The sequence below is a fragment of the Acipenser ruthenus genome, chromosome 3 (genome assembly GCF_902713425.1).
Source record: "Acipenser ruthenus chromosome 3, fAciRut3.2 maternal haplotype, whole genome shotgun sequence".
Taxonomy (NCBI): domain Eukaryota; kingdom Metazoa; phylum Chordata; class Actinopteri; order Acipenseriformes; family Acipenseridae; genus Acipenser; species Acipenser ruthenus.
The window spans coordinates 46,802,540-46,826,273 of NC_081191.1; the positions used below are offsets into that span (position 1 = coordinate 46,802,540).

Here is a 23,734-nt window from a genome sequence, read left to right on the forward strand (position 1 = left end):
CTGAGGTGATGAGGTGGGGCTATTTGATGTGGAACGATCCAATGTCTTGTTAGTATTTGTTGCTACACGTACAGAATGAGAATAAGTGCTGAGAGTAAACCTATGACTCTTGTTTAGGGGACCGAGCAGAGGGTGCTGAAGATGAGCTTCAGAACGTGCTTAATAACAAGAAAACCAGCAGCTTGATGAGCCGAATGAGCCGTCTCGCTCTGAAACGCACCAAGACGGACAACCAGAAAAGGGATCACTTCAGCCTGGCCCAGCACCCCTCTGCCTCTGCGGTATTAGTGAACGGAATCTGACCTGGAATTCTCCACTTCACAAAGCCCCAAATGTGCCAAGGAACATTGTGCTAACAATCTTTATTCTTGATGATCTCTCATCTTTAAGCTTTCTGGTTATTAAGAACTGCACTAAAAGGTTTTCTTTCTCACACACACACACACACACTTAAGCTAGCAAGGTCATTTGTCGGTTTTACTACCGTATTGCTTACATACATTGTAAGTAGGACTTGCGTAGGATCCAGATAAAACACTTTTTTGCAACATGGTATTCTCTTATATAATGATAATATTAAGCCTTATCAGCTCTGTCTCCTACTCCAGCCTGTTTGTTTGTCCTTCTGATGACCTGCACTGACATTTACAGCGAGCTCTAGAGAAAGCAAGTCCTCTGTTGTGTTGCTATGTATTGCCACCTACAGTAGAGAACTACTGATCACGACACATCCTTCACAGACAGCATGACTGAATCAAGTACTTTTTAACCACATAGTGGTACACTGAATTGGTATTGTGAATAGAAGCCTTTCGTCTTCGTGGTGCCCAGATGTACACAGCATACCCAGCATTGGAGCTGAAGACTCACATGGCCAAGGCGTTCAGTGAAAAACATGGGCCTGTTTTGCTGATGTACTAGATGCATTATCTTATGCTATAGTGGGCCAATGTCTCTCTTATGTTTTCAAAATTTTGTCCAAGCACCACCAGAAATGCACACCAAATGAGACTGTTTGTTATTTATCTTAAATGTCTGAAAAGAAAGGAAAACACTGAAACACAGTTTCAACTGAAAGATCAGCCAATTCCATTTTTCTTTGTTGCCAGACCAAGAGATATTAACCAATAAGTAGGAAACCAACAAGGAAAAGTGCCTGGAAGGTAGATATTGTGCTATGGGAGGCCAGTCCGTTTATTGACTAGTTTATAAATCTCTTTGTGACCCATTCCATACATGAGAGCTCCACTTGATTTGCAACATTTTGTCACTTCAGAACAGGGATTCCTCTGCCTTTTCCAATTTAAGGAGCCTGCTGCTAGCGTGCCAAATCTCCCAGGGGACTGAGCTGTGTTCAACAGTACCTAGTAAAACCTTGAGAATGAATGGAAAATACAAAAAAAGTGATGGTAGACAGCATTTGCTTACATCATTGGTAACTTTTGAATGCAATGATGTGCAGTGACCCAGCAGACAGATTTACCTTTTTTGGCTACCACTAAGGACTGAATTATTTGCAAAACTTTTGCATGCTTTGCTTGTTTTTTTCTTTTATTTTTTAGTTGATCTGTGTATGTATTATTGTATTGTAATGTATATACTGTAAAGCTATATTTCCATTGTGTTACTTCTATTGTTCATATTGTCATAGCAGTATGGAAGGTTGTCTCTCTTTGAAAATTTTATATATATATATATATATATATATATATATATATATATACACACACACACATACGTATATACACACAGTTGTAGTTAAAAGTTTACATACCCCAATAGAAATTTATAATTTCTAGCGATTTCTCTAAAACAAATAATTATAGGAAAAAATCTTTTGTAGCAAAAGTTTTGGTTTTGTGGATGAGGGAGAAAAGTTACAAAAAAAAGATGTCTACAATTATCCAAAAATGCTAATTCAAAAGTATTCATACCCTGACAAGGAAAATGAAATTAATAGCTTGTTGAGGCACCTTTAGCAACAATGAGCTTTTGGCACAATTCCTTAATGATTTTTTACCATTCTTCGCAAAATTGTTCCAGTTCATTCAAATTCCGAGGACTTCTTTTGTGCACAGCCTTCTTCAACTCATACCAAAGATCCTCAATCGGATTTAGATCAGGACTTTGACTAGGCCATTCCAGAACCTTGATTTTATTCTTCTTTAACCATTCTGAAGTAGATTTTGATGTGTGCTTTGAATCGTTATTGTGTTGGAACATCCAGTTTTAGGTGATTGGCCAATATCTTTTGGTATGCTATGGAATCCATTTTACCATGTATTGGAACTAAATTTCGTGTGCCATTAGAGGAAAAACAGCCCCATAGAAGGATATTACCACCTCCTTGCTTGACAGTAGGTATGGTGTTTTTTTCCTTGTACGCCTCACCAGACCACCTCCAAACATAACGACTATCGGTATGACCAAATAACTCAATATTTGTTTCATCACTCCACAAACCTTTGACCAGAACTCATATCCATCATTCAAATGACATTTTACAAACTTTAAGCGATTGTCCTTGTTACATTTTCATAAGTGTTTTTTTCCTTAGCCTGCGACCGTTGAGACATTCACAATGCAATACTCGACCTATGGTTGAAATGGAAACCCCAGTCCCACTTGCAGCCAATTCACTTTGATTATCATGTGACAGTACCACGAGTCTTGTACTTGAATAGCTGAAATGGGGATACTTATATGCTTGGAAATCTTCTTGTATCCTTCTCCAGCTTTATGACAATAAATAATTTTCTGCCTAAGGTCTTCAGATAGCTCTTTACTTTTTCCCCATATTGACTTACTGGTAATGACAGCAATCATCCTATGCCTAACCCTTTTATACTCTATAAGAATGTTCACCTACAATCTTTACTTTTCTAGAATTAGGTTATACATATCTAATTCTTGTAACTTTTTTCCCTCATCCACAAAGCAGAACTTTTGCTACAAAAGATTTTTTCTAAAATAATTTGTTTTCGAGATTATAAATTTCCATTGGGGTAATTGTTCTACTTAGTTATCACACCGCAGCTTGTTCATCCATTTCCAGAGTATAATAAACAGCTCTTCACTGCAGAACACTCATCCTGTTTTTTCTTCTCCATGCAAAACTTTTGTATTTCACAGGAAAAAGATGATTGTGTTTTTATCTGATCTTTCAACAATTTTAATGAAAATCCTGCCATCAAGCTAGGGGCTGAATTGGGACATTCATTTTGACGCAGAGATTCACTAGTATTATAAACAACTCAAATAAACAAACAACAACTCCAGTCCAAATCAAGATGATGTTATTAATAAGCTAGACATGGATATTTGATAACCAATAAGTTTGGGCAACTCAATTGCTGTCTGTAGACATGTATGTATGTATGCATTCATTCATTCATCCATTAATTAATTAATGAAATTATTTAAATGTAGTAATCGGCAATTATTTTATTATTTTCTCCCAATTTGGCATATCCAATTATTATTAGGCTCAGCTCACCGCTACCACCCCTGCGCTGACTCGGGAACGGCGAAGACGAACACACGCTGTGCTCCGAAGCGTGTCCTGTCAGCCGACCGCTTTTTTTCACACAGCCACCTCAGAGCTACAGCGTTGGAGGACAACGCAACTCTGGGCAGCTTACAGGCGCCCTGCCAGTCTACATGGGTCGCTGGTGCGTGGTGAGCCGAGGACACCCTGTTCGACCAAAGCCCCCCCACCCCCACCCCCACCCCCACCCCCACCCCCACCCCCTCCCCCTCCCGCAGGCAGCGCTCGGCCAATTGTGCGCTGCCCCCTGGGAGCTCCTGACTATGGTTGGCAATAAAATAGCCTGGACTCGAACCGGCGACCTCTAGGCTATAGGGCGCATCCTGCACTCCATGCAGAGCGCTTTTACCAGATGCGCCACTCGGGAGCCCGTCTGCAGACGTTTATATTCACAACCATAGTTTTGAAAACATTTACTCTAAATAATATTTTCGATTTTGTATTACTTCATATTCATATACACTACCTCGCCACCTCAGTCAAAAGGCTGTAAGCTGAAAAAAAATTCAAAGTGGAATTGGGTTACAAACATTTTGCTGAAGTGACATTTTCTTTTTTTTATGTACTTATTGTACTTTCTGTGTAACTGAACACAGCAGGACTGTACCCCCTTCCACTCCCAGCATAAGGCTCCATTTATTATTTAAGGAATATAGCACAAGTGTATTGATGTAACATTGCGGGTAAATTACACACACCAAACACCATATATTAACTATGGAGTGGGAAAAAAACTGGAAAAAAAAAAGTTATTTCCTTCCTTACTCCAGCCAGACTGGAAGTAATGCCCAAGTAGGTTCTAGCATGTTTTATCGCAATTAGGTCTCATGTAAGTAACTGTGTATGTATTAAGCTTGTTGTAAATGTTACACTGTGTTTTCCTATCATTTTAAATCCTAAAATGCTCAGGTCATTCGGACAACTTAACACAAGTTAAATACAAACCAGTCAAAAACAGTAATAGTGGGAACTCAGTGACTCCATCACACCATCATTTCAACAGACATGCACCCCTTTTCGAAAACTGTACACCACAAAAGTGCCATTGACATTCTATCACCTTGGACATACATATTTAATCAACCTTTCAGCTTGTACTTGAAAGCAGGCCAATTCTGTCTGGGTCATGTACATCTTAACCAGTCAACCTGTAACCTTACATTTCAGGCATAAAAGGCTACAGATGAAGGAGGCAAGGATTTTGCAAAGATCCCTGACTGCACAGGCTTTTATTTGGACTGATTTAAAAAAGAAAATGTATTTATGGCATTCAGTAGAATTAAATCTTTGTACATCCCTGCATATGTTTTTCCTGCTTTGGTATCTCATGACTCTGATTAGATTCTGTCAACTAAGTGAAGGACTTGGGGAGAATCAATAGATAGATCAGTCACTGGGGATAACAAACAGGTGTCTGTCAATTTTATTCCCCCCAATAGATGATCTTTAAGACTCATTAGACTTTGTTTACAGGACTAGCTTAAATGACTGATTCCTACACTGAAGAAGCAGTTACAAAAGACTCTTCCTGTACATAGTCTAGGGGCGTAGCCACAGGCGGGACCTCAGTTATCAGACAAAGGCTGTTTTTAAAATATGTAGCAGATTTTGGCCAATCAAAGAAAGTTATTGTGACGCAATGTTTGGATGGGATCTTCCTCTCCAACAATGAACTATATGCAAGCAGAGTTTGACTGACAGGTTGCAAGGCACATGACGCAAATGTGTTTGAAGTCCCGACCATATCTATATTCCAACTTTATTTTAAATGTGAATAGTTTAAGCACACATACTATCTAACAGGTGTGCTGCAGTCAACATAGACAACAAACAGAATCCACAAAACCAACTGACATATCTTCTTCAGCAATGCAAATGACAATGTATAAAAATAAATGTGGGACCAGTCCAGCTGCAACTACCACTGCTTCTAAAAGGTAAGGAAACTCCAGCTGGCTTTGTGATTTATTTAATATCTATGAACATCGACAGCGAAAAACCTCTCCCCCACCTGAGTTTTGCTAAATGTGTTTGCATTTTGGTGACTTGCTCGGATGACACATTCATCAGAGTGGTTTTAGTGATTGGAAGCATACGCATCAGACCTGCTCAAAACAGGAGTCGAGCAAAGCACATCCAATTGCACTCTCTAAATATGACAACCATGAACAGTGTCAGTTATTAGGCTGTGGAAATATTATGAACCCGTTGAACAAGGATGCAGTTAACATCTGCTTAGTAGATTAAAATCAGGAGCATATTAAAGTCGTGCTTGTTCTGTGCAAAACGGAACTTTCTTGAGCTTTTCAAACTATCAGAAAATATGATGAAGGAATTTAAAGTCGACTTAAAAAGCTTCCTAAAAATACTACAATGCTGAGCCCAGATATACAGAATGACTTTCTAGAAGCTGCACCCTCATTACTTCTGCACAAGATTAAACAAGAATTACACCAAACTCCCAACACATATTATGCAATTCTTGGCTATGAATGCAAAGATGTTTCAAAATGGTTAGATACATGCACAACATAGTAGTTAAAGAAAGAGCGGTGGGATTTGTTGATACAGGTGATGTGACAAAGAATGGAATTTTTGAGAAAATTCTTCAAGTTTGGAAATTCTTCAACTGGATCCTGAATTGTGCGTCGGCTTCAGTTTTGATGGAGCATCTGTTGTCTGGAAATAAAGTATGTGTGATTTTGAACCGTCAATTTTGGCAAGCGATTTATGTGCATTGTAACTTTCACCACCTTAATCTGTTTCAGTGTTTCTTCTACAAACGACGCACAAATCAACTGATGATCCAACACCAATAGAAGTTTTAGATGATTGCCACGTGGATATCTTTCCTATTATGCAAGCACCTTTAAGAGTTGAACAGGATTAAAACAACTGTGCAAGTGTCAATGCTGATGCCTGAATATGCTCCTGTCTTTTGAAAAGGACCTGTGCAATTCTCTGGATTATGACTGCAATTGCCAGATTTAACAGTACGTCCAGACGCTTTCTCCTGCAAACAGGTGGTGTGGAGACAAGAGGACACTACCTAGGCAATGTACGTAATTTACTGACTTTCATTCAATTTACTAATTGGTTAAAATTTAAAATGACTTTGTTCTTGCTGGCTTGGTGATGCTGCTTACTTGGCTTTTTAACACTAGAGATATACTCATACCTAGAAGCCCCGCAGCCGTCTTTCTGATGGCTCCATTTCAAAACACTGTAAATAGTATAACAGAGAAACAGTTGGATGTAACAGTTTCTTTTTAATTTTTTTTTTATTGAGTACGTTACATAAACATCTGAAAAACCGAAGCATATTATATATATATATATATATATATATATATATATATATATATATATATATATATATAGACATACAGTACATATGAACATTTATTTTACAAATCAAAACACGAAAATGTAAGTAAATAAACATCTGAACAGACATCGGTTTACAACATACATATTTATAAAACTGAAACGATAGCAATACATTTTTAACTTTTCAACAGCAATCGGTTTATTATCAGATGCGCAAAAGCAACTGAACAACGTAGATAAATAAACTTAGAAGAAAATGTTTTACAGAAGCACACAGCACAAGTTATAAAAAAAGTCTAATTTCTTTTTCTTCTTTTTTTTCGACAAAATGATATTCCTTTACCTTGAGTCTAAGGCTGTTCACAATCAACACAGATAATGTGCTTCTCCAAGCCGCCTTTCTACACATCGCACAGCTGTTTGAAGTTTTATTTTTATTGCACTTGCCAACCTGGCATTGGCGTCTCTTTTAGCTCTCAGCGAGGTTGCCAGCTTCAGCTGTGGGTACACGCTTGGCAGTTTCTCTCGGCTCCAAATGCTTCTTGCGAAGTTCCTGTGCTAACTGTGAAATATATTCTCCTTGGTAAATTTTGCTCCGTGCATTCTTTGTAAAGTACTCAGGAGTTGATAGCTGCTAGGTCCAATACATTGTAAAATACCTGAACAGACCACCGTCGGGAGCCAGCTTTCACAGAATACTTCCGTGCCATCTGATCCAAACATCAATTTCATATTTTGTTGCGTTGTAAAACTCCACGGTCTCTGGTATTTATTTTCACTAGTCCCGATGCTAATTGATTGACCAAAGCAGCACAGCTGGCAAGCAGGCGCCAGCCTTTCAAAAGGCTGATTGAAAAACAATAAGACTGTCAGTCATTCACTCAGGCAGAGAGTGGAGACAAATCTAATTACAGCTAAACACATTGCGGACTGGTAAATAAAAATAATAAAGTAGAATATCGTTCTGTATAATGAAAATACAATTGTTTCTGTGTGGCCGTCAATGTGACTGCTCCCGGGGCTTTTAGGTATAATGTAATATATCTCCTTTATTTCTGCACTCCCGCGTTTCATGCTTTGTGAGAATATTTAATACATACGGACAGAAAGGTACACGAACGCACAGCCCCATATGTGTTACACGACTGGAGAAAATTACATTTTAAAACCAAAAACCACCAAAATGACTGCCACAAGGGCTTCTAGTGTTAAAGTTCAATTACTGCAGATTTATGCAGAATCTATTTGTCTACTTAAAACATGTTAAATGGATGTACTGGGTGGTATTTAATATATTTCAGGGGTTTATGTTTAAAATTCTACATGATTTGCTGCGACATCAGATCTTTGGTCGTTGACTGGCCGGAAGAAGTTGGGGCCTACCCAAATTTCCATTCCTAGCTACACCACTAACATGGTCAGAATCTAACTGTATTTGTAAGCAACGATGATACATGTATATTTTACTGCATAAATATTTGTTTTCCCAGAACCTAACTGTGGAGAACTGTAAAACCTCTAGCAGCCAATCCCAGTTTAACTTAATGGCTTTCACACATCAGAGTCCTGAAAATCTAAAAAAAAGATAGAGAGGTATCTTCCTTTGGCTGCAGAGGCTTACACAAAGCAAGCATGTCAGAAATAAACACTGCTGTAATATTCCTGAGACTGTTTAAGTTTTTAATTGTTTTCTAAAAACACCTGCATTCTCTTTACTGCTAACTAATAAAAGCCCTTCAACCATTGATGCACCCCACATCACTGGAGCTGGGAAACCTGGAGTGGTGTTGTGCTGTTAAAGTCCAGGAAGAAGGGACCCTCCTGATTGGGGAGAAAGGTGGTGGGAATGATGTTGTAAACACCAGCAGGTACAAAATCAACCTCCATGTAGCAAAATCCACACCTGAAAGTAAGAGGAAGGCAATTAGGGGTCAACCAGGTAAAGTACAAGGATGCCAATGACAATATTTAAACATATTTAAAAAGCAAATAAAACCCACACTTCTACCACCTGAAATATTGTGGTTCCTACACATACAGTCAAATCTCCCTACAATAACTTACAAGACAGTCATGGTCCTTCTATACAGGTTGTCTTTAATTCAGGTTTGAATATATAAGCATTGAGTCCACACTCAATTGGCAGTGTTGTGGCAAGTATTTCCTATTTTTATTGTCTAACCAATATAAAACATTTCTTGTACGGTAGGTACAAGTTTAAGAAAAAGTTATGGGCAGTTTACTCCAACTCCAAAGCATATTAATTCAGTCTTTCGTATTATCTTGTGAGTTTTGTTCAAGGAGTGCTTGGTCATTTATTTACCAGAAGAGGTACGTCTGGTTAAAGGTTAAAAGGAGAACTTCTCATGACTTAGCTTTCTATGCGAGTCAGGAACTTTCCTGTTAATGGGTGTGTGACAGGATGGACCGAGGTTTGAGACTCAGAGACAGTATAAAGTTCAAAAAATAAAGTTTTTAATGAACAAAAATACAAAATAAACCAGCACAAGGGCCAAACAAAAAGGTTTTAAACATAAAATACAAACACAAAACAAAAACTTACAAAATAAAGTTTCCAGGCTGGGCGTTGCCTTCACTGGAACAGAAAACAGAAAACACACAAACACACTCTTGCTTCTAGAACTCTCCTTCCACTCTCTCCTAGCCAGGGCCTCTCCCCTGGCTTTTATCCCCTGTGGCTGGAGCCCAATTATTCAATAATTGCTAATTAGTCCATCAGCCACAATCTCACATGTTTTTCTGGCAGGGAGGAATTTTAACCCCCTCCCTGCCAGTCCCAACCATGATCATAAAGACGGGGCAGTACCCCGTCACATATCCCCCCCCCCTTGTGCCAAGCACAACATGGCCTAAATGGCCACCTCCCCCCTCAGTCACAGTCCCAGAAGAGGGGGAAGCACAGTGTCCATGGGGGTGGCCATGGTGGGACGTCCGGCACCACCCAATTCTTCGTGGCCAGCAGCTCCCTCTTCCGGGGCTCCGGCCACACACCATCTTGCCGCGAAAGTGCAGCTGGGGGAGCTGGTCTCCTGACCTCCCTCCCCCTCTTCATGGCCAGCAACCCCTCCGTGGGGCTCCGGCCATAGTGTAGCGACCCCAGGCGATGCAGGATCCCTGGCAACCCCAGGCGACGGCAGCAGCAGCGGACCCTCGGGAGGCGACGGCAGCAGCAGCGGACCCTCGGGAGGCGACGGCAGCAGCAGCGGACCCTCGGGAGGCGACGGCAGCAGCAGCGGACCCTCGGGAGGCGACGGCAGCAGCAGCGGACCCTCGGGAGGCGGAGACGGGAACGGCGGCCCGGCTCCCTCTGGTGGCGGAGGCGGGAACGGCGGCCCGGCTCCCTCTGGTGGCGGAGGCGGGATCGGCGGCCCGGCTCCCTCTGGTGGCGGAGGCGGGAACGGCGGCCCGGCTCCCTCTGGTGGCGGAGGCGGGAACGGCGGCCCGGCTCCCTCTGGTGGCGGAGGCGGGAACGGCGGCCCGGCTCCCTCTGGTGGCGGAGGCGGGAACGGCGGCCCGGCTCCCTCTGCTGGCGGAGACGGGAACTGCGGCCCGGCTCCCTCTGCTGGCGGAGACGAGAACGGCAACTCGTCTCCCTCTGCTGGCGGAGGCGGGAACGGCGGCTCGTCTCCCTCTGCTGGCGGAGGCGGGAACGGCGGCTCGTCTCCCTCTGCTGGCGGAGGCGGGAACGGCGGCTCGTCTCCCTCTGCTGGCGGAGGCGGGAACGGCGGCCCCTCTCCCTCTAGTGGCGGAGGCGGAAACAGCAGCTCGTCTCCCTCTGCTGGCGGAGGCGGGAACAGCAGCTCGTCTCCCTCTGCTGGCGGAGGCGGGAACAGCAGCTCGTCTCCCTCTGCTGGCGGAGGCGGGAACGGCAACTCGTCTCCCTCTGCTGGCGGAGGCGGGAACAGCAGCTCGTCTCCCTCTGCTGGCGGAGGCGGGAACAGCAGCTCGTCTCCCTCTGCTGGCGGAGGCGGGAACAGCAAGCTCGTCTCCCTCTACAGGTCCCTTCAGCCCTAGGCCTGTGGGCTTCCCCTTCTCGGGCCGTGGACGCACCGACTCCTCCCGCTCGGGCCGTGGACGCACCGACTCCTCCCTCTCGGGCCGTGGACGCACCGACTCCTCCCTCTCGGGCCGTGGACGCACCGACTCCTCCCGCTCGGGCTCCTCCCCTCGGGCTGTGGACGTTCGGGCTCCTCCCTCTCGGGCTGTGGACGTTCGGGCTCCTCCCTCTCGGGCTGTGGACGTTCGGGCTCCTCCCTCTCGGGCTGTGGACATTCGGGCTCCTCCCTCTCGGGCTGTGGACATTCGGGCTCCCCCTCTCTGGGCGAAGGCAGCGGCTCCCCCTCTCTGGGCGACGGCAGCGGCCCCCATTCTGGCTCTCGGGACGGCAGCTCCTCCCCTTCTGGCTCTCGGGACGACGGCTCACCCCTCTCTGGCTCTTGGGACGGCAGCTCCTCCCCTTCTGGCTCTCGGGACGGCAGCTCCTCCCCTTCTGGCTCTCGGGACGGCAGCTCCTCCCCTTCTGGCTCTCGGGACGGCAGCTCCTCCCCTTCTGGCTCTTGGGACGGCAGCTCCTCCCCTTCTGGCTCTCGGGACGGCGGCTCACCCCTCTCTGGCTCTCGGGACGACGGCTCCATCCCTTCTGGCTCTCGGGACAGCGGCTCCATCCCTTCTGGCTCTCGGGACAGCGGCTCCTCCCCTTCTGGCTCTCGGGACAGCGGCTCCTCCCCTTCTGGCTCTCGGGACAGCGGCTCCTCCCCTTCTGGCTCTCGGGACAAAGGCTCACCCCTCTCTGGCTCTCGGGACGATGGCTCACCCCTCTCTGGCTCTCGGGACGATGGCTCACCCCTCTCTGGCTCTCGGGACGATGGCTCACCCCTCTCTGGCTCTCGGGACGACAGCTCCACCTTCTTTATTGGAATGATTGGGGCGTCTCCCATATCTACCGCCAGGTAATTAATGACCATCAGGGCCAGCTCTGCGAAGGACGCCGGGTGATGCTGTTCCTCCCACTTTTCCCACCTCCCCCCATCTCGACGCCACAGCGTGTTGACAACTATGGGGAGGTCGTGGGAGAGGTCTGCCTCAGGGTGCATCAACCAGTCCCATATTTCCTGGGATGGTGGTGAAGGCGGTGATGTAGGAAGTGGTGGGGTGGCTGCCGAGGACGGGGTTTGCAGCTGCTCCTGGTCCCGATTGTGGGGGCATCCTGCCCAGTTGTGGCCATCCACCTCACAGTAATCACACCAGTCAGCTGGTAGCCCATCTGGACAGGACCTCCACTGATGATCCTCCTTCCCGCACCAGGAGCACCAGGGGAAAAGACTGGCTGGGTCCTCCAGCTGGGGTGGCTGTTGTTGCAGCAGCCTACATTTCTTCGGCTGCTGCTTCTCCTGCCTTTGCCGCTGTCTGCTCTTCTTCCCCATTTATCAAAAAAAAAATAACTCCCAAAATTCAAGAAAGAAAAAAAAATTACAGCTCTGAGCCTCCAGGTGGCGCTCTCCCGCTTCTGACACCAACTGTGACAGGATGGACCGAGGTTTGAGACTCAGAGACAGTATAAAGTTCAAAAAATAAAGTTTTTAATGAACAAAAATACAAAATAAACCAGCACAAGGGCCAAACAAAAAGGTTTTAAACATAAAATACAAACACAAAACAAAAACTTACAAAATAAAGTTTCCAGGCTGGGCGTTGCCTTCACTGGAACAGAAAACAGAAAACACACAAACACACTCTTGCTTCTAGAACTCTCCTTCCACTCTCTCCTAGCCAGGGCCTCTCCCCTGGCTTTTATCCCCTGTGGCTGGAGCCCAATTATTCAATAATTGCTAATTAGTCCATCAGCCACAATCTCACATGTTTTTCTGGCAGGGAGGAATTTTAACCCCCTCCCTGCCAGTCCCAACCATGATCATAAAGACGGGGCAGTACCCCGTCACATATCCCCCCCCCTTGTGCCAAGCACAACATGGCCTAAATGGCCACCTCCCCCCTCAGTCACAGTCCCAGAAGAGGGGGAAGCACAGTGTCCATGGGGGTGGCCATGGTGGGACGTCCGGCACCACCCAATTCTTCGTGGCCAGCAGCTCCCTCTTCCGGGGCTCCGGCCACACACCATCTTGCCGCGAAAGTGCAGCTGGGGGAGCTGGTCTCCTGACCTCCCTCCCCCTCTTCATGGCCAGCAACCCCTCCGTGGGGCTCCGGCCATAGTGTAGCGACCCCAGGCGATGCAGGATCCCTGGCAACCCCAGGCGACGGCAGCAGCAGCGGACCCTCGGGAGGCGACGGCAGCAGCAGCGGACCCTCGGGAGGCGACGGCAGCAGCAGCGGACCCTCGGGAGGCGACGGCAGCAGCAGCGGACCCTCGGGAGGCGACGGCAGCAGCAGCGGACCCTCGGGAGGCGACGGCAGCAGCAGCGGACCCTCGGGAGGCGGAGACGGGAACGGCGGCCCGGCTCCCTCTGGTGGCGGAGGCGGGAACGGCGGCCCGGCTCCCTCTGGTGGCGGAGGCGGGATCGGCGGCCCGGCTCCCTCTGGTGGCGGAGGCGGGAACGGCGGCCCGGCTCCCTCTGGTGGCGGAGGCGGGAACGGCGGCCCGGCTCCCTCTGGTGGCGGAGGCGGGAACGGCGGCCCGGCTCCCTCTGGTGGCGGAGGCGGGAACGGCAACTCGTCTCCCTCTGCTGGCGGAGGCGGGAACGGCAGCTCGTCTCCCTCTGCTGGCGGAGGCGGGAACAGCAGCTCGTCTCCCTCTGCTGGCGGAGGCGGGAACAGCAGCTCGTCTCCCTCTGCTGGCGGAGGCGGGAACGGCGGCTCGTCTCCCTCTACAGGTCCCTTCAGCCCTAGGCCTGTGGGCTTCCCCTTCTCGGGCCGTGGACGCACCGACTCCTCCCGCTCGGGCCGTGGACGCACCGACTCCTCCCTCTCGGGCCGTGGACGCACCGACTCCTCCCTCTCGGGCCGTGGACGCACCGACTCCTCCCGCTCGGGCTCCTCCCCCTCGGGCTGTGGACGTTCGGGCTCCTCCCTCTCGGGCTGTGGACGTTCGGGCTCCTCCCTCTCGGGCTGTGGACGTTCGGGCTCCTCCCTCTCGGGCTGTGGACATTCGGGCTCCTCCCTCTCGGGCTGTGGACATTCGGGCTCCCCCTCTCTGGGCGAAGGCAGCGGCTCCCCCTCTCTGGGCGACGGCAGCGGCCCCCATTCTGGCTCTCGGGACGGCAGCTCCTCCCCTTCTGGCTCTCGGGACGACGGCTCCACCCCTCTCTGGCTCTCGGGACGGCAGCTCCTCCCCTCTCTGGCTCTCGGGACGGCAGCTCCTCCCCTTCTGGCTCTCGGGACGGCAGCTCCTCCCCTTCTGGCTCTCGGGACGGCAGCTCCTCCCCTTCTGGCTCTCGGGACGGCAGCTCCTCCCCTTCTGGCTCTTGGGACGGCAGCTCCTCCCCTTCTGGCTCTCGGGACGGCGGCTCACCCCTCTCTGGCTCTCGGGACGACGGCTCCATCCCTTCTGGCTCTCGGGACAGCGGCTCCATCCCTTCTGGCTCTCGGGACAGCGGCTCCTCCCCTTCTGGCTCTCGGGACAGCGGCTCCTCCCCTTCTGGCTCTCGGGACAGCGGCTCCTCCCCTTCTGGCTCTCGGGACAGCGGCTCACCCCTCTCTGGCTCTCGGGACAAAGGCTCACCCCTCTCTGGCTCTCGGGACGATGGCTCACCCCTCTCTGGCTCTCGGGACGATGGCTCACCCCTCTCTGGCTCTCGGGACGATGGCTCACCCCTCTCTGGCTCTCGGGACGACAGCTCCACCTTCTTTATTGGAATGATTGGGGCGTCTCCCATATCTACCGCCAGGTAATTAATGACCATCAGGGCCAGCTCTGCGAAGGACGCCGGGTGATGCTGTTCCTCCCACTTTTCCCACCTCCCCCCATCTCGACGCCACAGCGTGTTGACAACTATGGGGAGGTCGTGGGAGAGGTCTGCCTCAGGGTGCATCAACCAGTCCCATATTTCCTGGGATGGTGGTGAAGGCGGTGATGTAGGAAGTGGTGGGGTGGCTGCCGAGGACGGGGTTTGCAGCTGCTCCTGGTCCCGATTGTGGGGGCATCCTGCCCAGTTGTGGCCATCCACCTCACAGTAATCACACCAGTCAGCTGGTAGCCCATCTGGACAGGACCTCCACTGATGATCCTCCTTCCCGCACCAGGAGCACCAGGGGAAAAGACTGGCTGGGTCCTCCAGCTGGGGTGGCTGTTGTTGCAGCAGCCTACATTTCTTCGGCTGCTGCTTCTCCTGCCTTTGCCGCTGTCTGCTCTTCTTCCCCATTTATCAAAAAAAAAATAACTCCCAAAATTCAAGAAAGAAAAAAAAATTACAGCTCTGAGCCTCCAGGTGGCGCTCTCCCGCTTCTGACACCAACTGTGACAGGATGGACCGAGGTTTGAGACTCAGAGACAGTATAAAGTTCAAAAAATAAAGTTTTTAATGAACAAAAATACAAAATAAACCAGCACAAGGGCCAAACAAAAAGGTTTTAAACATAAAATACAAACACAAAACAAAAACTTACAAAATAAAGTTTCCAGGCTGGGCGTTGCCTTCACTGGAACAGAAAACAGAAAACACACAAACACACTCTTGCTTCTAGAACTCTCCTTCCACTCTCTCCTAGCCAGGGCCTCTCCCCTGGCTTTTATCCCCTGTGGCTGGAGCCCAATTATTCAATAATTGCTAATTAGTCCATCAGCCACATTCTCACATGTTTTTCTGGCAGGGAGGAATTTTAACCCCCTCCCTGCCAGTCCCAACCATGATCATAAAGACGGGGCAGTACCCCGTCACAGGGTGTTAAAAGACAAACCTATACATTTAAATTAATAGGTGGAACAGTTACCAAATCTGACAGGGAGTCAGAGATTAGTTAAGGTTGCAACTGAGGCTACACGTGCTGTGTGTCTCTGCTGCTTCTGGGCGTCAACATATAACCAGGTACATGGATTGTATTTGATAGTTAAATCTTTGTTGCAGGGTAACTATCCGCCTTTAACAATTGTAATTTAAGTTTTGTAAACCTTGCTGGGCTGTGTTGAATCGTGAGATTGATTAGAATATTATGTTAAGTATACGGCTACAGGCCTACAGGGTAGTATAAATTGGCAAACAGTGTCTTAGAACGCCAGCCGTTCTAAGCGCCAGTCGTCTAAGGGCCACATATCCAAGGGCAGTCTGAGTTGTGGCAGTCCAAGCGAGGACCTCTCCCAAATCCCTCCCAATGACTACTAGAGGCCTCATTCCTACCTTGACACCTAACGTTTGGATACCCTGGACAAAGCGGGCTCACTCGTTCTCTACTCCCAGAATAAACACTGGTAAGTACCTGCTGCACATACCCTTACTAACTCCTTGTCCCCCTATGCTGCCTGCTACAAACTTGAAAATCTCCTTTTTCAATTGTCGCTCTCTGACTAACAAATCTCTGCTTCTCAGCGAACTTATAACCGATACCAATCTTGATCTTCTCTGTCTAGCTGAAACCTGGCACTCTGTAAACAACATGCACTCACTGCATCTAGCCACCCCAAAGGGCTATTCCCTCTTTGACAACCTTGCTTCACTGGCCGAGGCAGGGGCACTGCTGTTATTGCAAATTCTGAGCTTGCATCCTCAGTTCTTTCTTTGCCTGCCTTTTCTTCATCAAGGTCCCCTCTCCCATGTCCCTCACCCTTGTTGTTATCTACCGTCCACCTAAGAGCAACTCTGCTTTTATTGCTGAGTTTTCAGAATTCCTCTCCCTCGTCTGCACTTCTACTGACAAAATCCTACTCCCAGGTGACTTCAACATTCATGTTGACTTGCCTTCTTCCCCCCTAGTGACCGACTTCAACACGCTTCTGGACTGTCTTGGACTCTCTCAATCTGTCACCATCCCCACTCACACCCGAGGACACCCCTGGATCTGCTCATCACCAGGGGCCTTGATATCTCCAATCTCTCCGTCTCAGATATCTCTCTCTCTAACCATTTCTTAATCGCTGCTAATATTAATCTCCCTGCTCCTTCCTCCGCTACTGATACTTTTATCTCCTTCCATCCCAAGAATCTGCTGAATCCTCTAAAACTCTCGGAATGTGTCTCTGCATCCCCTCTAACTGGTACTCTCCCGTCCTCAGTTGATGATGCGGTGACCCTCTACAACGCCACCCTTACTCATATCATTGACACTGTTGCCCCGCTTACAACCAGAACCATCAAGAAAGATTGAAACTGCCCATGGTACACCCTTGAACTTTGATTGCTTACGTCTGTCTGCCGCAAGCTTGAGCGCAAGTGGAGGTCACCTGGACTTACGGTTTACAGAGAGATCTGGACCGACCCTCTCGCGAGCTCCAGGCGTGCACTTGCTGCAGCCAGGGTGAAATACTTCTCTGAAATCATAACTATGGGACACGGGAAACCCAATGTTCTCTTTAAGACCATTCATCCTCCTCTCTTACCTGTCATGATTTCTCCTCTTTGGAACAAAATCGACAGCATCTATTCTACGCTCTCCCACCACAAACCCAGTTTACTACTTGACCACCTTGACGCTCCTCCGGTTGCCCCTCCTGACCTCTCCTCCTTCTCTCCTCTCTCCATTGCTGATGTTTCCGGCTTACTGTTGAAATCAACTACTGCCACATGCCCCCTGGACCCCTGGCCGACTAACCTTGTCCATCTCTGTGCTTCTGATCTTGCTCCCTCCATTATGCACACTCTCAACCTGTCCCTGGACTCTGGCTCGGTTCCTGCTGCCCTTAAGCTTGCCCAAGTTACGCCAGTACTCAAAAAACTCTCCCTCGACCCAGCTATCTTATTTAATTTCCGTCCCATCTCCAATCTCCCTTTTCTCTCAAAAACTCTCGAAAGGGCTGTAGCCAGTCAGCTGATGAAACATCTCACGGATAACAATCTGCTTGAATCTCTACAGTCTGGTTTCCGGCCACATCACAGTACTGAAACTGCTCTGCTCCGGATTGTGAATGATCTGCTCAATGCTGATGTTGGTGCTCCCTCTGTGATTGTCCTCCTTGACCTAACAGCCGCTTTTGATACCATAGATCACGGCATTTTTCTTGACTGCCTTCAGAAGTATGCTGGAATCTTTGGAACCTGTCTCTCCTGGATGTCCTCTTACCTATCCGGACACATGCAGTCTGTTTTCTATGCTGGACGCAGTGGCGCTGTGGTGTGGTGTCCCCCAAGGATCTGTTCTTGGGCCCCTTCTCTTCAATATCTACATGCTTCCCTTGGGTTACCTCATCCACCAGCACAGCCTCATGTTTCATTCCTATGCTGACGACAACCAGGTCTATTTAAAACTCGACCTTGAAAGCCCCTCTGCCATGGTCTGGCTCTCGGCTTGCATTTAAGACATCGAGGCCTGGATGTCTGCTAATTTTCTTCAGCTGAACACTAGTAAATCTGAATTCCTTCTAGTAGGATCTAAAACTCAACTTAAGAATCTAACTATAGCTGCCCTGAAACTCGGAAACTGTCTGCTGCTGCCTTCCCCCATAGTACGAAGCCTTGGTGTACTTCTTGACAGCAACCTCTCCTTTGATGCCCACATCTCCTCCGTGGTCAAATCTTCCTTCTACCATCTTCGAAACATCTCCAAAGTCCGTCCCTACCTTTCCCTCCCGGATGCAGAGATACTTTGTCATGCATTTGCACTGCAGCTATTTAAGAATGTCTCTGCCAGGATCCTTACCAGATCTAAAAAACGTGACCACATCACCCTACGTCTTGCCCAGCTGCACTGGCTACCTTTAAAGTTCAGGATTATTTACAAAACTCTCCTGCTCACCTACAATGCCCTTCATCACACAGGTCCTGAGTACCTCCTCAACCTGCTGACCCGCTATGTCCCTGCCCGTAAGCTGAGGTCCTCCGACTCTGGCCTGCTTGTTATCCCCAAGCAAAAGTACACCACATTTGGAGAACGCTCATTTAGCTTTATGCGTGATGCTCCCACCGTCGCTCGCTTTAAATCAACTCTCAAGACCCACCTGTTCTCTCTTGCTTTCCATGCTCTTTAAGCCTGATATCTGTTATTAGCTGCTGTGTTGCTGCTACTATTTCAATAATTATGTTACTGTCATGTATTATGCACTTTCCACTGTATTTAATGTATTATGCTTTTTTTTTTTTAACTGTATAGCATGTATTATGCATTTCTCTATATCTAAAGTATTATGGATTTTCTTGTTGTTAGTGCATCTTGTAAAGTGCTTTGTGATGGTGGACCACTATGAAAGGCGCTATATAAAATAAAGATTGATTGATTGATTAAATGTATGTACCTGTAATTTCCGCTGCTTTTCTTTTGAAAGCCAGAGGGTCCAGGTTCCCCCACTGTGGAGACAGTAATGACTTCAAACCCAACGCTGTACTGCCTGCGAAGGGGAATTCAAACCAGATTAATAGTAGATATTATATACTGGAAAAGTACAGGAGTAAGCAATATTAGAGGAGAACAACAGCACCACCTAAAGGCATTAAGCAGGGGACATGCCTTCAATACAAGCTCTTGTTCATGAGGCATGTTTACAATAGAAAAAAATAGGATGGCTGCTGTCACACTTTCACATTTTCTTTTTACCCTTGTCTTTACAGGTAGGCTGTAATGTGGCATAACAACCTTGGATGTAGTGTATATTCTTTAATGCCAAAATGTAAATAATTCCTCTTTTTATCACATACAAAAATAAAAATGTGTGACAACAGTTTGCATTCCAGAAAGAGAACATATGACGTGAGATAAAATTTGTTGTAAATGCAGCCATGATGTCAGCGAAATCAAGTTGGGATATACAGGGATGCCACTGATAACTATAAAACACTCAGTGGTGGTATATGTATACTAACAAATAGGGATGTCTTAGTGTAGCTATAGTTTTGTCCATCTGTTTGTATTAATCAGAAAAAAAGTATTATTATGGTAAAAATAAAAACAAAATGTCCACTTTCATCCCAAGACAATAATTGCCTGTGGGTACGGACAGGGTACTGGGGATTCAATCCATGTGCTGTAAGTAGCAAACCAAACAGCAGCAGATCCAGAACGAATCCTTAACCAGCCCATTCCAAATGAAAAAAGAATGATATACGGCAAGTTATTAAAAGATAACAGGATCAATGCCTCTTTTTACAGGTGACCTTTTGATGCTATTAAACTGGACATGCAGTACTGGAAAGCGTGACTATGTCTTGAACAAAACAAGGTTTCCCCTTCTAACATGACCTGCTAGTACCCTTGGTCTATCATGTGTGTGTATATATATATATATATATATATATATATATATATATATATATATATATATATATATATATAAAGAGACGCTCTATATATAGGCTCAGATGAAAGCCTGGGAGCGCGAGTGCTACTGAGACAGAGAGACTATGTCTATTTGAGGGCTGGTACTTCACACACTCACCGTGACCCTCGCAGTTCAATCAGCAGTGGCCCTGGCTTCTCCAGCTGGAACTGATAGATCGGGTTGTGCTTGTAGGTCTCTTTGTAGTTCCCACAGCCACCAGCACTCTGACCTTTCCACTGACCATTGCTCTGAAAACAAATCAAAAAGCCTGCGTAATGTTCCTTTCTGTGCTTTATATTGTTATTGAGACAACCCCTTAAAGTGCATACAGACATGAATTCCTTTAAATCTTGCCTAATATGTATTGCCATTGCTTCACAGATCTCACATTTTCTCATATACATGACACACACATTATTGTCGGTGTTGCAACACTTACCCTCTTGTACTGAGTGTAGGGAGTAGGGATCTTTGTGAAATTACATTTACATCCAGAGTACACCTGTTATAAGACAGTAATCAGTTTAAATGTTAATAGTAAATTTACATTAAGATATACATCAAATGTTTTTGCATTACTTGACTTTAATGCTACAGTTTTGCATTGCTTTCTAAGGACTTTATTTAACAATACAAATATAGTTCTGCTTTATATATATGTTCTTATATTTTTGTTCTACATTATTTGGCAATTTTACTAATCATTTTGTCTGTTCTTACCTTTTAAGAAGGCTTCCCAATGTAAAAGGATTGTTTTTGCATGTTTCTATCAAATTAAAGTATGAGATTGTGACAGAGGCAGGCTCTGTCTCTGGTTTCTCAGCACATGTGTGCCACTGCAGGAACAGCTTGAACGCTCGACGGGAGAAGTGCTGTCAGTCAACTAATTGAACAGGGAGGCTCGGCCAGTGTTTGGCTGACAGGTAATCCTGATTGGCTGGGGGGCGTGTCCCGGGGAGCACCCTACCATTTAAAAAAAGGCTAAGCTACACACCCTGGTTCTTCCGTGTTCAGCCGAAAGGTGAACGTCTGCTCGAGAGAAAGATGGAACCCGCTGAAAGCAACCACAAAACAACAAACCAGCAAGCGTTTCTTACCGTTACTGTGCAAACAAAGAGTCATAGTGTTCGTAACCAGGACTTGTTATTGCTTGTGGATTAGGGCTAGTTTACGGGATCAGGGAATGATCCACAACCAGTATAGCGAGGATGTGTAGCGCAGAGTACTCTGATAGCGGGACCCTCATTTTAGTGGAGGCAGCGCTCAACCACCTGTTGGCAAACTATTTTTCTAGCTGTGTTTTCACTGTGTTTTATTTTTGCACTGTTTTGTCGCCGTTTCCCCTGTAACTTGTTTACACTCCTGTTTGTGTATATGTGCCTGTGGCCTTACCATTGCTGGTACGGTCATGTGGTTCCCTGCTTTTTCTCACCCCACACTAGGTCCTAGTAACAACCACTGAAAGAACTGTGCAACCAATAAAACCTGCACATACAACATGGAACAACCCATACTCCCCTTTCAGAGACATAAAATCCCAAAAACGTAGATGAATCGGCCCACAGTCAAAGTAGTTCTAGAACTGTTTCTTTACGGTATGTCATAGAGCAGCTCTGTATTTATTCACTACATGCTCCATTTAAGCATGCTGGTGTTACATATGCTGTAGCCATTGCTCTGTTTACTCACCCTCAATGTATAGTGAATAGTATTCTGCTTCTCATACTGAGATACCACCAGTGAAAAGGTATGGGTCCCTGCGGTCGTCAGCTTGATTTTAGTAAGGTAGTGGGGGCTGTTTATTCGAATGCCATCAATATAAGGTGGAGGGTCACCTGAAAAAAACAAATCAGATTGCTATTTAAACCTTTTTTATCCCAAGAATGAATGTCAGATGTGCAGCGGCCCAATCAGAAAATCATGATTAGTATTTCCTTGGAGATTAGGAAGAGCTTCTCGCAGGATATTAATCAACTAAATGAGAAACTTGGAGAGCTGCAAAATCAGACACTATGCAGTTTTACTGGTGCAGACACACACAAAGTGAAGTCTAGGATGTAGACAAAAGAGTGGTAGGTCAGAAGTGAAAGAAGTCACAAATAACACAGGGTGAGCAAAGGTAGGCAGAGAGCTAGAAATATTTAAGTTATAAATGTTTAATAAAGGTCTTGAAAGAGGCCCAGGTAGCAGCATTGCAGATGTCCTGAATTGTTCGGCACTGGTCTTAAGGATTCGAGCCGGCTGTCCACAACCTCTCAGCTGGGATACTGGGATAACTTGGAAATTGTTCCATTCTTGGGTTGTCTTTACTACTTCTTCCAAAATCTATCAAGGTATTGTGGGATTTTCAGGCTGACATCGAATTCTCTTGTTCCAGACAGGTAAATGATGGCAAGCAATTCTCCGGGTGATAAACCCAGCAACTCTACAAATTCTGTTGATGGGATACAATCAACATCCCCTGTTAATCTACTACAATCAACATTTCTTCTTTTCAAGGCAGAAGCTCCCCCCGTAACTACGTTAGAAAATTACCCGGGAGCAGCCATTGTAGCAGTCCCAGACCACTTCAAAACCAGTGAGGACGCACTGACAGCCAATTGATTCCCTGATTGGCTGGAGGGGCGTATCCTGAGGCGCTCCCGACCATAAAGGGAGGTTGCACTGAACACTCGCTCTCCTGGAGATTGCGCACGGCCCGAGCTTGGCCACCTTTCATTTATTAGCTGTGTTTTTAATGTGTTTTGCTTTGGGACATTTTTACACTGTGTCAACACTGAGTGTTTTCTTCCCGCACTAAGGCTACCATTGTTGGTACCTACTGGTATACAATCAATATACCAAAGCACGTGATTATCAATAAATCTGCATGTCTGTGCGGCGTGGTAACATCAAACACTGTGTCCTTGCCCTCTGGGTAAGAGATCGATTTGTTTCTCCTGACCAAGCAACATGGACAGGGCAGCAGTGTGGAGTAGTGGTTAGGGCTCTGGACTCTTGACTGGAGGGTTGTGGGTTCAATCCCCAGTGGGGACACTGCTGCTGTACCCTTGAGCAAGGTACTTTACCTAGATTGCTCCAGTAATAACCCAACTGTATAAATGGGTAATTGTATGTAAAAATAATGTGATATCTTGTAACAATTGTAAGTCGCCCTGGATAAGGGCGTCAGCTAAGAAATAAATAATAATAATAATAATAATAATAATAATAATGGAGACCGGGAGTTGTGTATGGAGTTCATCATACAAGTTAAGAAACTGCTTACAGAACTGCACGATAAAGGTAAGAAACCATTGTAACTTCTCTTACAGAACTGCACAATAAAGGTCAACTGTCTGGGACTACTATGGAAACTTCTACTGGCAGATATATGGATCTGCAGTTTCATCCTACATTACTTAATTTCATAACCAATTATTTTTCTGTTAGCTGTTCTATTCCTTTGCAGCAGCAGTGGTGAGTACAGTTCATTTTCATCAATA

At 46.5% G+C, this 23,734-nt stretch overlaps 2 protein-coding genes across 3 annotated transcripts in view; one reads left to right on the forward strand and one right to left on the reverse strand.

Annotated features, from left to right (window-relative positions):
* LOC117435720 (SH3 domain-binding protein 5-like) overlaps positions 1 to 2,510 on the forward strand; it is a 52,126-nt gene extending 49,616 nt beyond the window's left edge. For both annotated transcript variants that reach the window (XM_059013005.1, XM_059013004.1), the window contains one exon: positions 118 to 2,510. In XM_059013005.1, coding sequence (XP_058868988.1) covers positions 118 to 302 — 185 coding nt within the window. In that variant the 3' untranslated portion in view covers positions 303 to 2,510. The remainder of the gene's footprint in view (positions 1 to 117) is intronic.
* Positions 2,511 to 6,935: 4,425 nt separating this feature from the next.
* The window catches only part of LOC117394173 (calpain-7-like), a 71,231-nt gene continuing 54,432 nt past the window's right edge, over positions 6,936 to 23,734 (reverse strand). Inside the window, exons 17-21 of the mRNA XM_059013006.1 lie at positions 21,939 to 22,084; positions 20,689 to 20,751; positions 20,367 to 20,497; positions 19,230 to 19,322; positions 6,936 to 8,780 (exon numbers count right to left, since the gene is read on the reverse strand). Coding sequence (XP_058868989.1) covers positions 8,636 to 8,780; positions 19,230 to 19,322; positions 20,367 to 20,497; positions 20,689 to 20,751; positions 21,939 to 22,084 — 578 coding nt within the window. The 3' untranslated portion in view covers positions 6,936 to 8,635. The remainder of the gene's footprint in view (positions 8,781 to 19,229; positions 19,323 to 20,366; positions 20,498 to 20,688; positions 20,752 to 21,938; positions 22,085 to 23,734) is intronic.